This window comes from Neltuma alba, unplaced genomic scaffold (assembly GCF_004799145.2).
Source record: "Neltuma alba isolate B1F8T4 unplaced genomic scaffold, ASM479914v2 tig00011322_pilon, whole genome shotgun sequence".
Taxonomy (NCBI): domain Eukaryota; kingdom Viridiplantae; phylum Streptophyta; class Magnoliopsida; order Fabales; family Fabaceae; genus Neltuma; species Neltuma alba.
In genome coordinates, this window is record NW_021636029.1 from 359,055 (window position 1) to 373,524 (window position 14,470).

The window sequence follows — 14,470 nt, forward strand, 5'->3', positions numbered from 1 at the left end:
ATTTAATTTTCAACTAGGTAGAACTGAAAGTAATATATATGCGGAAGGACATTGTAAGAAAATGATATTGAAAAGGGACCAAGACCTAAAGAAAATGACGTACCTCCACTGCCCATGTGTCGGTAACCTTTTAGAAGATTTTTTTATTCTATTTGTAAGTCACATTTTTTTGCCATGTAACTGCATATGTCACCTTACATATTCTAATATCATTAATTAATGTTCTATTATATGTACACGCAACGTTTGTGTGCATTAATAATTTAATTATTATAAAGGTAGTAAGACAGAGTAAAAAGTAATGTGATGTTGGAATCCACTATAATTGATTAATAAGATAATAATGAAAAGTAATTGAAAGTAAATTACACGTTTTGGATCAATTGAAGTAAAAGTCTGGTTCCATATATATGTCCAAAACACGGGAGTTTTGTGTAAATGAAAAGCTTAGATTGATTATTAAATTAATTGATTCCCCATTCTAGTTTCACTGTAGAGAGCTTTCTTTTCCGTCTTCTTGTAAATTTCTATACATTCTCTCATTCAATGATATGAAAATCCAGCCAATTATTGAAAAGATTAAGGCACCGGTTCCCAATTAACGGTTAATCTATCATTAAACTTGTCATAAATAAATTAACATGTTCGCCAAAAAAAAAATTAATATATTTTAAATAATATATACTTAATCTAAAAAGAAATAGCCATACTCATTCGTAACCATATAATAAGAATGAATGTTAAAATCCAAATAAATATAATATATACTAAAAAATGCAACATCCATGATTACCCCATAGCCTTAATTCAAGATTCATATGCTTATTTATGACTTATAATATTATAATATTATAATACAGTATATTGGTATGCATTTTTTTTTTACATATTTGTTTATTCGGCATAGATAAACATCAATTGTAACTTGAAAACATGGATTAAAATATATATTAAAAAAAAGGTGACCGGCTTGACCTGAAACACAAGGTACGCGCATGCAATGCAAACTTTACGACACAGTCAGTAACTACAAGCAAGGAAGATAACAGGAAAAACTTGTGATTTAATTTATGATAATGACAATTAAGGTTCTTAATTGTCATTAATAATATGCATCACGAGTCCCTATTAAATATTAGTTTCCTTATACATTTTATATATTATCACCGGTTAGAGATAAAGATGAGATGAAAGTCTAGGCTTCATAAAAGCTTGAGGTAGTACTCCTCCCATCCTTAATATAAGACCTATTTAACTAATTTGATTAGATTAAGAAAGTTAGGTAAGTTAGCTAACTATCATAAATATGACACGTTTTTCCTAAAATACCTTAATTATTTTCATTATATCCTCCCTCCCTCTCATATTTGATTATAGTTGAGAGAGTATCAATAGGAGTGATTTGGGTAGAATTGATAGATATAAGAAATAGGTCTTATATTTAAGATCAAAATCAACTCTATAATTAGGTCTTATATTAAGGACTGGAGGAGTATATAAGTAATCTTACGGTAAAACGGGTTTGCCTAAAGAAATGAAAAGTTACTTCAACATACTGTTCATCTCTTCCGTTTTTGATATACTTGCTGGATGCTAAGCTTTTCTGAGATAATAGTTGCGTAATGCACATCCTGCGGGTTTGGCGCCAATGAGGGCTGAGGGATTTTGGGCGTATCTAGAATACAGATGATTACTCTTGGTACCCACACGTAATTTGGTCACATAGATGGAATCAGATTTTTGATATACAGCAAATGCAGATAAAGAGAGGAGAGAGCGTTTGTGTTTACTTGATATTTCAGTTAAGAGCAATCCACTCAGATATATCCTCAACCTGTTGTGTCAGTTTTTCTCCACGGAGAAAAACTGTTCCCTCCTTAATAATTTTTCAAATAAACATGAAATAGGGTATTTTACTAATACGACCCTGATCTTTCAGTAAATTATAACTGAACCCTATTTATTTTTATTCCAACAAGGGCCGTGGGGGGCCAAAGAATATCGGAGTAATTGTAGGCTGTGTACTTTCCGAAGATGGATTCTGGTAGGAGAAGGTGTGACCGTGGGTTTTGAGGAAGGCTTTAGCAACGTCCGCGGAGGATACGACGACGGCGTCTTTGAAGCCTAACTTGAGAGATGCACAAGGAAGAGTGAGGAACAGGGCCTTTGAAGGTGAGTTTCCCGATGATAGATAGGCCATGGTTTCGGTCCCGGCGGCAGGTTATATCGGCAGCGACAGTAATGCCGGAAGAGGAGGAGGAGGAAAGGAAGGGGATAATGTGATGAGCATAAGCCCAAAGGGAGAGCCCAATCCCAAAAGACTAGCCTATTGGGAGGGAGAGCCTCTTGAACTTATAAACCCCACAATACTTGTGAAATTCCCCAATGTGGAACTCATAACAGAGCACCCCTCTCGAGAGCCGACATCCCCGGCGACTCCACTCTACGACACTTCACTCGGTCTTCTTACCGGTCAGAACCCTCCGTAAGTAGCCCTTTCCGGTTGGCTGACTCTCAATAAAAGCACCAATGTGATGAGTATAAGCCCAAAGGGAGAGCCCAATCCCAAAAGACTAGCCTATTGGGAGGGAGAACCCCTTAAACTTATAAACCCCATAATACTTGTGAGATTCCCCAATGTGGACTCATAACAGATAAAGATAGCTAGCCATGGTATGGGAAGCTTGCATGGTTGAGAAACAGAGAAAGCAACAGAAAAAACAGACTCATTGGCTGATCTATAGGTTATGCATTAAGTTAGTGGGCATAAGTTGGGCTCCTGCAGAGAAATAAAATTCCAAAAAAAATCAGGAAATTAGGCCCCCGTTTGGTACAAGGCATTACAACGGTACTGGGATTGCTCATTTTATCACGATTGGTAGGAAGACTTTAGCAATCCTGCGACTTTGTAATACCACTCATTCCCCTCGTATTGGAAAATCAATCCTGCCAACGACGTCTTCCACCGACCCACAACATCCTTGCTCCGATCCCTCGTTTTCGACCTCTGAACAGGATTTGGCGACGTCTTCGCTGCAGCTATCGTACCGGACTACAAATAGTATGCTCTCTGTCATTGGTGAGAGAGAACGAGGAGCAGCGAGGAAGCAACACCGACGAATAAAATAAAATAGACAAACACAAAACCAGAGACAAAATCCTTTAACAATGGCAATATTGTCTGGGGACTGGGCTTGAGAAAGCGGAGGGCGAAGGTGGGTGAAGCTCATCAAAGAAGGCCACTGGTAACCATCGAGGAAAAGCACTGATCCCAAATTTTCTGAAGTTTTCCAATCGTATCGGCGAAAATTGCCTTTTATTTTCAAATTCTGCGTATCTTGGGCTGATTACAATCACAAATGGCAACGAAGCTGCGGGTGTTTACTGGAGTACCATTGGCATCAACAACTACGTTGTGCATTTTGATTTCATCATCGCACCTGGGTTTGCAGTATTGGGGTTGAATGAAGATGGATGAAATAGTATTTTTTCAATTAATAACTATTTATAAAATAAAATTAATAAGAGCAGTCCTTTCATATATTACCTCACACCAAACATAATTTTAAAATCACATTCCTACTTCCAGTCCCAACCGCATTCCCACTCCCTTATAAAATTCAATGCTTCGAATAGAACCGAAAAAATGAGCCAAACCCGTCAGGCCGGCCCATTTATGCCTAAAAATTATGAGAGTTGAGTTTGAAAATTTTTCCTTCAAATAGAAAACAGGCCCTACAGGGCTAGAGCAGAGGGTCGGCCCGTTCAGACCTTTTTATAATTTTTTTTTACAAAAATTTGTGTAATTATAATATTATTAATTTTTTACATTATTAATAATATTTCAAATATTTAGTTATTATTATTTTAAAATTAAATTTCATAAAATGGTTTGATTTATTTAGTTTTAGACAATAATTTGTCCAATTAACTTTTAAAAAATGGGTTAATTTGGACTTTAATAATGATTTGATTTGTATTATATGCATTGATATTTTTAAACTATACATATTTGATAAGAGGGTATTTTTATACTTATATAGCTTGTGATTCTATAATTTGAATTAGAAATTTATAAGTTAAACAGGCCGAAAGCTCATGGGCCAGTCTTAAGCTCGTTAGCTTAAGGACTAGGCTTAACAAATTAGGATATTTTTGAAATTTTAGTCTTGTAGAACTAACCCTTTTAAACCTGCCAGCCATGCAGGACCGGCCCTGATTCCCACCACTAGCTTCAAACGACTTCAATGGGCGGGGCAGCCATACTACTAAGCTTGAAATTATAAATTGCAATTAGGTTGGATATAGGTTTTTTTTTGTATGACCACAAATCATAGAAAATAATTAAAATATATAAAAATAATTTTATATGATTTTGAAAAGAGTAATATTTAAATACATAACGTATCATCCACAAATAAATCAAATATTGATGTATAAACCATATATAATTCAACAGAGTTAATTACTAAATCACAAATATGATGAATGACTGTTCTTTTAAATGCAAAATGACATTGTTTATACTTAGCAAAGGGGGGGGGGAATGAAAAATCCAACTTGGTCGACTCATTCAAATTACCTCTTTACCGACCAATCAGATGACTATTTTACTGGTTCACTAGCCTGAGCAATCAACTCAGACCAAAAACGAAGTGGCAGTGATTTGAAGATTCATGAAGATGAGATGAGAGGATGGTGTTGTTCCTCATCGGGTTGGTTGAATTTGGTGGGAGATTTAGGACCTCTGTACATTGCATAAACCCCCAACTGCACCGCTCCCAGTAGGAACCCGCTTCCGTTTGGCACCTTCATTTTTGGTTGCAATCCACACACACATATGTATCCATCACTAATTAACTATATATATTTATAAATTAAATATTACCCCTATCCTTAATATAAGAGTTAGTTGACTAATTTAAGTATTTAAAAAAAATTAGTTAAAATGAGTAATTACTATAGGAACTACTTTTAAAAAAAAAGAAGATGAATATGAAACACAAAATAAATTAAGGTCTTAAGACTAAATTAAAGGTTAAACTAACTCTTATATTAAGAAACGAAAGTAATATGTACCAACTCCATCAACTTAATTTTTTTTTTTTGATAAGCATAGGTATCTTACTATTTGAGACAATCCATCAACTTAATTAACATACTACTATTACTTACCCCCAAGATCCAATCGCTTTCAAGGATGGCATAAAACAACCAAACGCCACCGTTTAAAAACATGCACAGTGAAAGTAAGAATGGCATATATTCCACGCTTTTCGTCGTCACCACTAATCTCTGCGCATTAATTCATAATTATTTCAGCTGTAAATATCAATAATTACAAAATAATGGGAAAAACAGGTAAATAAGTCATATAATGAGAAAAGCCCCACACAATATAGGAATTATGAAAAAGTAGGGGCGAAAATGTATATGACATGAAGAAGTGGACAAAAGGTTTTCAAGCACGTGGTGGAATTAATTGTGCATAACAACGAAGCAAAAACGACCCACTATATCTCCTCCACTTATATATGGATATCGTCATTAACCCTTCAATTATGCATATTACGATTCCTTCTTGGCCACAAATCTTATGTATCCCAGTGCCAATTTGTGCAAACAAATTAAAGTGGACCTCTTAGCCATTGTGAATGTGTGATATCCATATGCTTGCTTAGCTTGCACCTTGCCACATCAAAAATATCTCACGCAATCAATCATTTTCTTAGCATTTACTTTGCAACCACCATGATGTTTTCTCTGTGATCATGATCAGGCGATTGTATAGCATTATGCAAAAATCATTAATAAGACTTAATAAAGGTAATTAATCTTATATGCACGTATCTTGATGAAGTTGAAAGTTAGAAGAGAAACGTGTGGTGTTTGGAAGAAGGAAGGAAGATTGAAGATAAGAGATCATATGGTTATTGTAGACATACCAGGGCAGCTAGGGGAGAGCCGTACATGAGAATATTTAAAGCAGCACCCATAATTCCGACGACATCAATCCGAACTTCTCCGTGCAACGCTATCTGAGTAAATACTATGGCCACTCCTAAGAATCCCACATCTAAGAGTCCAAACAGAATCCCAGTTTTGGCCTGTGCTAATCTCATTAATTAATTCTTTACCCCCTAATTTGATATAAATATATGATCAATAATGGTAGATTTCAATGGCTTACTCTCATCTTGGTCGGAGCATATATAAGAAATACAATAATGTAGGCGGTTTCCACCACAACCCCGAAGCCGTTGACGGTGGCCACAAGGTATTCTCCGGTCTTCATCACTCCATAGTAAGTCCACAAGGACGAGTTCAGCAATGTGCAGATGTAAGGCAGACTTTCAAACTCTTCCGTAGATCCATGCTTTATTATTCTCCAGAATGTCGGCCTGCAATTTACAATTAAATCATTTGGCAATGCATTTCATTAATTTTGCTAAACTTAATTATTGGATTCCAACTACACTGGATATGAACATATCATTATTAGATTGTATGCAGAAGCAGGAAGTAGAAGCCTTACACCGGAGAAAGAAACATGAGAACTGAGATGATATTTCCTGCAACCAAAACAGGACATGAGTAAGTAAATATGGTCATAAAAATTAGGCACATATTGTGTGTGTGTGTGTGTGTGTGTAGGAAAGTGCTTGATAGGAGAAAGAAAATGCTATTTTGAAACCTATAACCCCAACAAAGAAACTCGGTTGCGCCATGTTTGGGAACAAAGAGAGTGAGAAGGAAGAGAGGGCTTCTTTTTAAATAACAAAAGCAAGTTACCATTCAAGGAAATGGTGATCAATTGAAGCATGGCCATAATTGGCAGATACAGTAATAAACAGTGGCCATTTTATATTATTTTGTCCGATGTGAACGTGATTATTAGGCACTAGCAGGTCGTGGGCCTCTCTGCATATGCGTGGTTATGGAGAAAGCCCCAACACATTGGTTAAGCAGATGGTTTGAAAGAGACACACACACACACACGAGATTTTTTCAAACGAATGGTCATATTTGAATTAATGTGTAAGATATTAAATGAATGAAAAGTTGAATAAACTGACACATATTTTTGTAGAAATTTGATCGAGAAACAAAACTAAAGGGAGGAAGAAAAAAGAAATATAGGAGTATCTGTTTCAAAAACCGAGGTAGTCCCACCAGGGAAGCCAAAAGCTGACACGCATGTGCCTGCTAATATAGTGGCCTTGGAGTGGGATCCATTCATAAGCCCAAAGCAACTTCAACTTGTATGCTCCATTAATTCTGCACTTTTTACATGATATATCCCCACGCTCTCCGGCTTCATTATATTCTTTATTTGTTTCAATACAAGTTATCTCTCCTTTGTGTTTAATCAATGTGGCCCGTGAAGAAGACAATGGAAAAGGAACCTAGGAACAAACTAAAAAACACATAAATAAATTGGGGTTGTAGAGACTCGTATATAAGATTCACACCAAGCATGTTTTAAGCATATATGTAATTCTCAGAATTTCACGGCTGAGGGTTGGAAGAATTAATGAAGAATGGGTCGTGGAGGAGAGGAGATCACCGATCAAAACGTAAGCTGAGTTTGAGTAACATGGGCTCTTTCGGCCCTTCATAGTCATCACTAAACGATCAGCCCAAGCTCCATTCAGGCCGATCGAAAATCCAAAAGTGATTGACCTAACACGAAATACAATATTGACAAATGAGGCCCAACCCAGTTCCACTCTTAGTATTCCCATCGAGAAGATGATTCCGTAGCAGAGAATCCATAAAACTTCAAAAAGGAAGGTCTATTGGTCCCGCCCCTAAATCCTTAATCTTCCCTAAATTCACTTGACAGTGCCCAGGACAGTTTTGGGAGAATACATCGCATTCAGTGAACAACAATCGAAAACAAAAATGGTTGACGATTGTACACAGTTACACATCCAATACCGTTGACCTCTATAAACATATACAACTTATACAACCCTATCTAGATATCTACCTCTTCTTAGGTACAAAATGAACAGCGTCATGTGTACCACAATCATCATTGGTATACATATAGCAGTAATTAATGAACCATCCATGAAAATGTCTCTCAAAACTACACTCCTATTTTCAGAACAATATTTAAATTGTGGTTCTTATTTGATTGTTTTTTTGGTTCTCATGTGGACACACTATTTGGAACACCTCTACATGTAACGCCAGGTTCTGAGTTAGGAGCGAGCAGCTCATAAGGCAACACTCCGGCACCACATCGGTTCCTCATTGTCCTGTCACAGTTCCTCTTGTCAATCTCCTTATCTATCTGCATCATCTTGGCTGAGAAACCGTAGAAAGCCTCCACCATCTCGGCATCACCGGTCCAGATTGACGGTTGCTGCCGCTCACCGAGGTACTCCTCGTCCGGTGAGTGGGTGGACAGAGTATCAACCACAGCCATAAATTTGGAAGCTTGCAACAGGCTAGATATGGCATTAAGGAAGTATTTCTGAGGGTCTGCTAGGAAACTGGCATATTCTGGGTCACTCTCTTCCGGGATTAGTCTTCTCATCATCGGAGGCCGATTGGGCACGTACCCTCCATAAGGGTACTGCCCAAAGTTAAGAGCAGCGTGCTGTGCAGAAGCGTTCCAAATCAAGGTTGTGAGGATAGAGACGAGGTCGTCACCTGTGTTCAATGGTGGCCACCAAGGTTCGTCCTTGAGGTCAGCATGACCCACGTTGATGGACTCAAAGTACCAAGCTTGAAGCTCCTTGTCCTGAGCCACAAGGCTAGGGTCAGGGTAATAATGGTTCACATAGGTGCGAACCCAGTTTTGTATGGCTGACCAGATCATCAGCCCATCAGCAGCATAAGGGTAGTCTTCTATGAGCAGCCTCAGACCATGTGGTTGAGTTGGATCAGGAACTGCCATTCCCCTGCAATCAGGCAACAACACCAGAGTGCTTTTAATTACTACTCAGAATATACAAAATATGTTTTATGTCTGATACAAGAAGTATATATTATGATTTACCTGCGGATGAGATCAGCAGGGAGGCTCTCCATGTCAAAGCGCCATAGGTTTTTGTAAGCAGCAGAACTGATTTCCATGCAGTAGCGTCCAGGCGTGAAGCAAGACTCGATAATTCCATCTGCGTTGATCAAACTTTGACGAGCCAAAGCATTGATCTCTAGTGTGTATCTCATGTGAGGATCCAATAGCTTGAATATAGGATGCATCGCGCTTAATTGCCTGTGTGCTGCCAATATAAACGGCTCCATGACCGCATGTGTCCGTAGCCTATACAAAATTTACCATCCCCAGGTTAATTCTCAAGGTCAAAATTATCAGCATGTGAAGGAGTTGTTGTAGAAAGAACAGAGCTTTCAGGCTTTGCTTACCAATGGTTAACAAGTTGATGCACGCCGGCGTCATTGGAACAGACGTGGGCCTTAGCAAGCTGCCACATCCAGGTGGTGGTGGCGTCAACCGGCGGTGTGACTACGCGTTTTGACCGGGAACTGGGTCCGGCCGGCGGGAGACTGAGCTCAATAGCAATGGGCTTGAGAGTGCCCATGGGAGTCAAGAAGAAGATGGTTCGGGTAGCGTAGGATTTTCTACCATCAAGGGCATTGATCCCATCAAGAAACGGAAGGTAGATATCGTGATAGTCTATGATGAACAACTTATCTTCATCTATTGCCTGCAAAGTTCCCACTCAGGAAATTTCAGTAATTGTCACATAATTGGATCTATGAAGAAGAAGGAAACAGAGTTTTGAAGTGAAAGACGAGGATACCTGTTGAACAGTCATGCCATTGAGATGACCCAAAATGTGTTCCTCTCTGAGGGCAGACTCTTGAGGGCCATAAACTTGAGGGTCAAGCTTGCTGACGGGTGGGAAAACCTTGAGCTTCTCAATGTTCACAGGGTTGATTCCTGCAATTGCTTGACGGGCAAATTCGTCATCTCGCAGCCACGCAAACTTGTCCTCTGCACGTTTAGCATACGGAGAAAAAACATTACTTTAATCCGCTAAGAAAGTGGGTCACTTTTGGCTCATTAGTCATTATTATATCCACACCACAAAACACTCTTTTCACTCAACATTCACATGTGAAACATTTTTTTTTCCCCTTGATAGATGTGAAACAATAAAAGTTAGCTATTTTGTACATTGGCTGCGCTTGATGATATATTATTAATAATAAAAGTTACATGTTCACTCGTGATGCATCCATCAGTCATCTTTTTCAGGCCACGTCAAGTGCGTTAAAGATCCAATCTTTTATTGACCCCACAGTCCCCACTAACAAATGGGCACGTTAACCAAAACAAAAAGAGTTCTAATTATAAAGCAAGCTTTACTATTTGCTAGATTTGGACAGAAATTGAAAAATATTCCATGATGGGGGAGGAATAACAGAGAGGAAGGTGGTGGTACTCACTGGAAATAATCTTGGGAGTGTCGTACTTAAGAAGTCCCTGACTGGATTCATGGATCTTTCTGACCAAAGGGATTTTCTTGAGAACTTCATCTTGCAAACCCAGTTTGATGAGAAGACCCTCACTGTACAATCCATCAACGTCTGAGAATTCATTGAAGTCTTTGTTATTTGCAGAGAGGCTGGCCTTGAGCCCAGGAATCAAGTTATGAAGCACTGCCTTCAACCTCTTGATTGTGAATGTGTTCTGCTTTGACTCCTCAAATCGCTCATCTCTTGGAACGTACATTGGAAGCGGCTTCTCCACACGGCTCTCTGCATTCAGATCTGCACCAGACGAAGCCGAGTTTACTTAAACTTGAACATTCTAACAATTTTAAAGATTGATTAATCAAAACACGATGATTACGTACTTGTCTCTGTAGGGAGGCGGCCAGTACGACATCGTCTTGGGTAAGGATATTTTTCTGAGCCTCCAAGAATTGGTCTAGCGAGGTCCGAGCCTTTGTCTGGATTGCCCAGATCATTGTAGGGGGCAAAGTCATATATTCTGTCTGATAATTTCCTAACACCTGAGCCGTCACCTCTTAGATTCCGCAGTTCCTTCTCTCTCAGTACTCTTAGCCCAGCTGGTGTCTCATGAGGTAGATATGGCTGCTCAAGTGAATCAGAACCAGAATCTATTTATCAGATTATATTTCTCCAGTAATTACTAATTAATAATGACTAAAAGCTATCAGCTCCAGAAGAATAACATTATACTATTGTTGCGAATTTATTCCAGCAAACAAAAACAAGATATCTCTCGTCTTTTTTTCTGTCTGAAATATTGAGGTGAGCAAAGGCAATTCTGTCGGTGGCTGATATTACGTCAATATTGAATTAAGCTCTTTGGCCTCCGCATGACACAACATGAATTTCCAAAGGGAAAGATGTTTTTTTTTTTTTTCCTCATGTGATCATTTTTAATGAAAATAATATTTCACAATAATTTAGCCGCTATTTTAAAAATTACAACAAGCACAAGGATTGTCTCTGAGTTCAATGACAACTTGCAAATTCTAAGGATTTATTAAATAAGTAGTATAAAGTAAATTAAAATCAAAGTTTTGAAGACTTTTCCGTATAGGTGGCATGCAGAGTTGCCCACCATCCCACTGGCTGAATAATTGGAAAACAGACAAGAATAAATATTTTCCTTTTCAACTCAGTATTTATTTGTCCTCTCGGAATTTTCAAGAGGAAGATAAAAATTGCTTTGGAAAGTTTGACCTTTTCAACCCGAAAGAAAGAATTAAAACAGATAAGCAACTTAATTAGGTGCATCCCTTTTCTGGGGCCCTGTGCAGATTCAATTCTTCAAAGTATGATAACGAAACACCCCCCCCCAAACAAAATAAAACGCCAGAACAAAGAAAAAAACAATAAAATAAAAAAGTTTAACAGGACATCACTAGAGAGATTTAGATTACCTTGTTGGAAAAAAATATCCTTTTTCCAGGATGATCTTTCTTGGCTTGAACCCAGGAGTTACAGGGGAAATGAACAGGACCACAAGCAAATCCTTCTATGGTTATGCTTTCCATGAAGAACTCTTGCTGGTGTTTGTTCGTCACTGTAATAGCTCCTGGTTCTCCAAAATCGGAGTCCACCATGAACTCGGCTGTGTAATTAACTCTCTCTGCTTTCACATTCAGTTTCTTTGACCAGTCTTTCAGCACAGCTTCATTGCTCTTCTTTGGGGCTTTCGTTTCTGCACAATCAAACACAACAGTCATATTTGTTTGGTGTCCAGAAAGTTATTCTTGTGACCATATTTGACACACCTAGAAGAAGAAAATAATTCCTGACACCCCCAGAAAAATCGTTTGGGAAAGTTGGGTGTGATCAGGATTCAACCTACGATCGGAATTCGGAAACCCAGAATATGATTATCGTTGAAACTTTCTTTGCTACGGTTTTCTGACAAACCCAGAAGAAGGAAGGCAAACAAAATAGGAAAATCTCTCAGAAGGTCGCAATTTTCAAGGAATTGCTACCGTTTCTGACATGACAAGAGAGCGAGAATTTCAAATCACAAAAACGATCATTATATCCGTACAAGCGTTTCTGAAAAAACCAGAAACCAAAAAGATGACAAGAAGAAAACTTACTTGCGTCAATCTCAGTGCTGACAAGTTCCAAAACAACATTCCTGCCTATTCGGTCAGTGATGGCATCCAAATGCTTGACAACGGTCTCCTTAAAGTCCTCTTTGATCTTGTTCCTAACAGTCACTACAGCTCTAACCTTGAATGTCACTGCTTTCTCAGCAGGAACAGAAGAAGATGATGATGATGATGATGAAGAAGACGAGGACTTGACCAAATCCTCACTGATGGCTGCCACGGTATTTTTCTTCACAGCTTTTCTCAACCTCACTGCTCGTCTATTCTTCTCCAAAGGAACCGCAAAAGGGCTCTGCTGAAAACTATGGCCAAGGAGCAATTTTGACGAAGAATCAAATGAAGATCTCTCGATCAAAGAAGCACCCATGATTTCTTTTGCCAGGGCCATCTTTCGTTCTTCCCCTCAGCCTTATTTGCTCTTGTGGGTTCTGACAACAGAGTTTGGAGAGAAAGATGGAGAGAGAGAGAGAGAGAGAGGCGCAGAGATGATGGTGGCTCCAGTGGGTGTCCGTGAGATGGTGGGAATTGTGAGAGTGGCTTTTTTATTGCGTTTATATATATACAGGGAAAGTGAGGAAGAGAGAATAGCATGAAACTCACCGTCCAGGCGTCCACACGTTTTTCAATAAAAAAAAGTCCCTGAAAATTTTCCCCTGTGAATCTCTCACTCTGCCTTGCTTCATATTGATTTGTGATAGGGAAACATATTTCATTATTAATTACTTATGACTTTGTTTCCCTTGTTTTATTTGTTGCCATATCATAGAGACTTCAAAAATCAAAACATATGGGCTGCCGAGTCAAAACTCAAAACCGAGCGTCAAAGTATGAAACGCGGTTGATGGAAAAGTGGGAACCCCAAGCGAAAGTGCGTTGCTGCCTTAAAATGACAATTGTACCCCCACCTCTTCTCTTCACTTCTCTCACTCATCTCCTCCTATTTACAGGGCAAAGAGAAGATATTTTTTATTCTATTTATAAGAAGTTAAAAGAAATTTTTTGTATAAAAATATAATTTTATCCTTTATTTATTATTGTGTTGACTTTGTTTACATGAGGTATAATGTATATTAAATAGGGATAAAGTTGAAAAATTATTGAATTTTAAATTAGAGTTAATAAAGTTTAAGATTTTTTTATCTGTGTAAAATATGTTAAAAGTAACCTATAAATAAGACCATAAGAGTATAGTACTAGAAACTTGACTCGTTGATATAAATATGTCACGATGTGTAGTAATTTTTTTCAAAAATATCATAATTAATTTTGAGATTTTACCAAACATTTAATGACACTCGTAAAGGCAAGTTACATTTAATGAAGGGCATGAGAAAAATTTTTAATAAATAAATAAAGCAGACATGGCCACATGAATAGTATTTTTTTATATTTAAAATGAAGAAAAGACTTCCTAAGTTTCCTTGTATATGGGAAGTAATAAGGAATGGAGGGATATATTCTAGCACGTTAAATTATTTTTCTTCAATTCACCTTTGAGGAGAAATGGGTAGCTTCTAAAATATGTAAAACATCTTTGAATTTAATTTAACAGTGTTCTGCAATGTAGTATATAACTTTTTTTAACGGATTTATTGAGTTACCGCTCTTGTCCAGTCATCCTATTTATGAGGTCAGCGAAGAAGAAATAATTTTTCTATCCTAATTATAAGTCATGTCATTAATTTTTTATCAAGGTGAAAAAAATGTCATTATTTTTTTTATCATTAGTTTTCCTTTTACTCCTCATTAAATGATAATATGCTATTCTAAAATTTGGCTTTGTAAAGCGATTGCGTTTTGGATATGTCAGTATCGTGGAATATCTGTGAGACATTTTTTTTGGGATGTGATTTTGTTGTCCCATTTCTTTCTTTAAA

General features: G+C 37.7%; 2 protein-coding genes across 2 annotated transcripts; both read right to left on the minus strand.

Annotated features, from left to right (window-relative positions):
- Nucleotides 1–4,647: 4,647 nt before the first annotated feature.
- On the minus strand, nucleotides 4,648–6,788 carry LOC114711861 (bidirectional sugar transporter SWEET17-like). Its single transcript, XM_028896288.1, has 6 exons — nucleotides 6,695–6,788; nucleotides 6,536–6,572; nucleotides 6,191–6,401; nucleotides 5,946–6,107; nucleotides 5,176–5,295; nucleotides 4,648–4,809 (listed from the first exon to the last, which is right to left on the minus strand). The coding sequence occupies exons 1-6, from the start codon at nucleotides 6,726–6,728 to the stop codon at nucleotides 4,675–4,677; spliced, it is 699 nt and encodes a 232-aa protein (XP_028752121.1). The 5' UTR covers nucleotides 6,729–6,788; the 3' UTR covers nucleotides 4,648–4,674.
- Nucleotides 6,789–7,926: 1,138 nt separating this feature from the next.
- Nucleotides 7,927–13,105, minus strand: LOC114711859 (linoleate 13S-lipoxygenase 3-1, chloroplastic-like). Its single transcript, XM_028896286.1, has 8 exons — nucleotides 12,579–13,105; nucleotides 11,898–12,178; nucleotides 10,839–11,079; nucleotides 10,429–10,752; nucleotides 9,780–9,973; nucleotides 9,382–9,683; nucleotides 9,014–9,280; nucleotides 7,927–8,915 (listed from the first exon to the last, which is right to left on the minus strand). The coding sequence occupies exons 1-8, from the start codon at nucleotides 12,979–12,981 to the stop codon at nucleotides 8,159–8,161; spliced, it is 2,769 nt and encodes a 922-aa protein (XP_028752119.1). The 5' UTR covers nucleotides 12,982–13,105; the 3' UTR covers nucleotides 7,927–8,158.
- Nucleotides 13,106–14,470: the final 1,365 nt, after the last annotated feature.

Bases quoted from the DNA above. Each gene is read 5' to 3' on its own strand.
- LOC114711861 (XM_028896288.1), bottom strand. From the start codon at position 6,728: ATGGCGCAACCGAGTTTCTTTGTTGGGGTTATAG. The intron at 6,573-6,694 runs GTTTCAAAATAG...TTTTGGTTGCAG, and splicing joins TTTCTTTGTTGGGGTTATAG to GAAATATCATCTCAGTTCTC. The intron at 6,402-6,535 runs GTAAGGCTTCTA...TGTAAATTGCAG, and splicing joins CTCATGTTTCTTTCTCCGGT to GCCGACATTCTGGAGAATAA.
- LOC114711859 (XM_028896286.1), bottom strand. From the start codon at position 12,981: ATGGCCCTGGCAAAAGAAATCATGGGTGCTTCTTTGATCGAGAGATCT. The intron at 11,080-11,897 runs GTAATCTAAATC...TCACTTGAGCAG, and splicing joins GGATATTTTTTTCCAACAAG to CCATATCTACCTCATGAGAC. The intron at 9,684-9,779 runs GTATCCTCGTCT...GGAACTTTGCAG, and splicing joins ATGGCATGACTGTTCAACAG to GCAATAGATGAAGATAAGTT.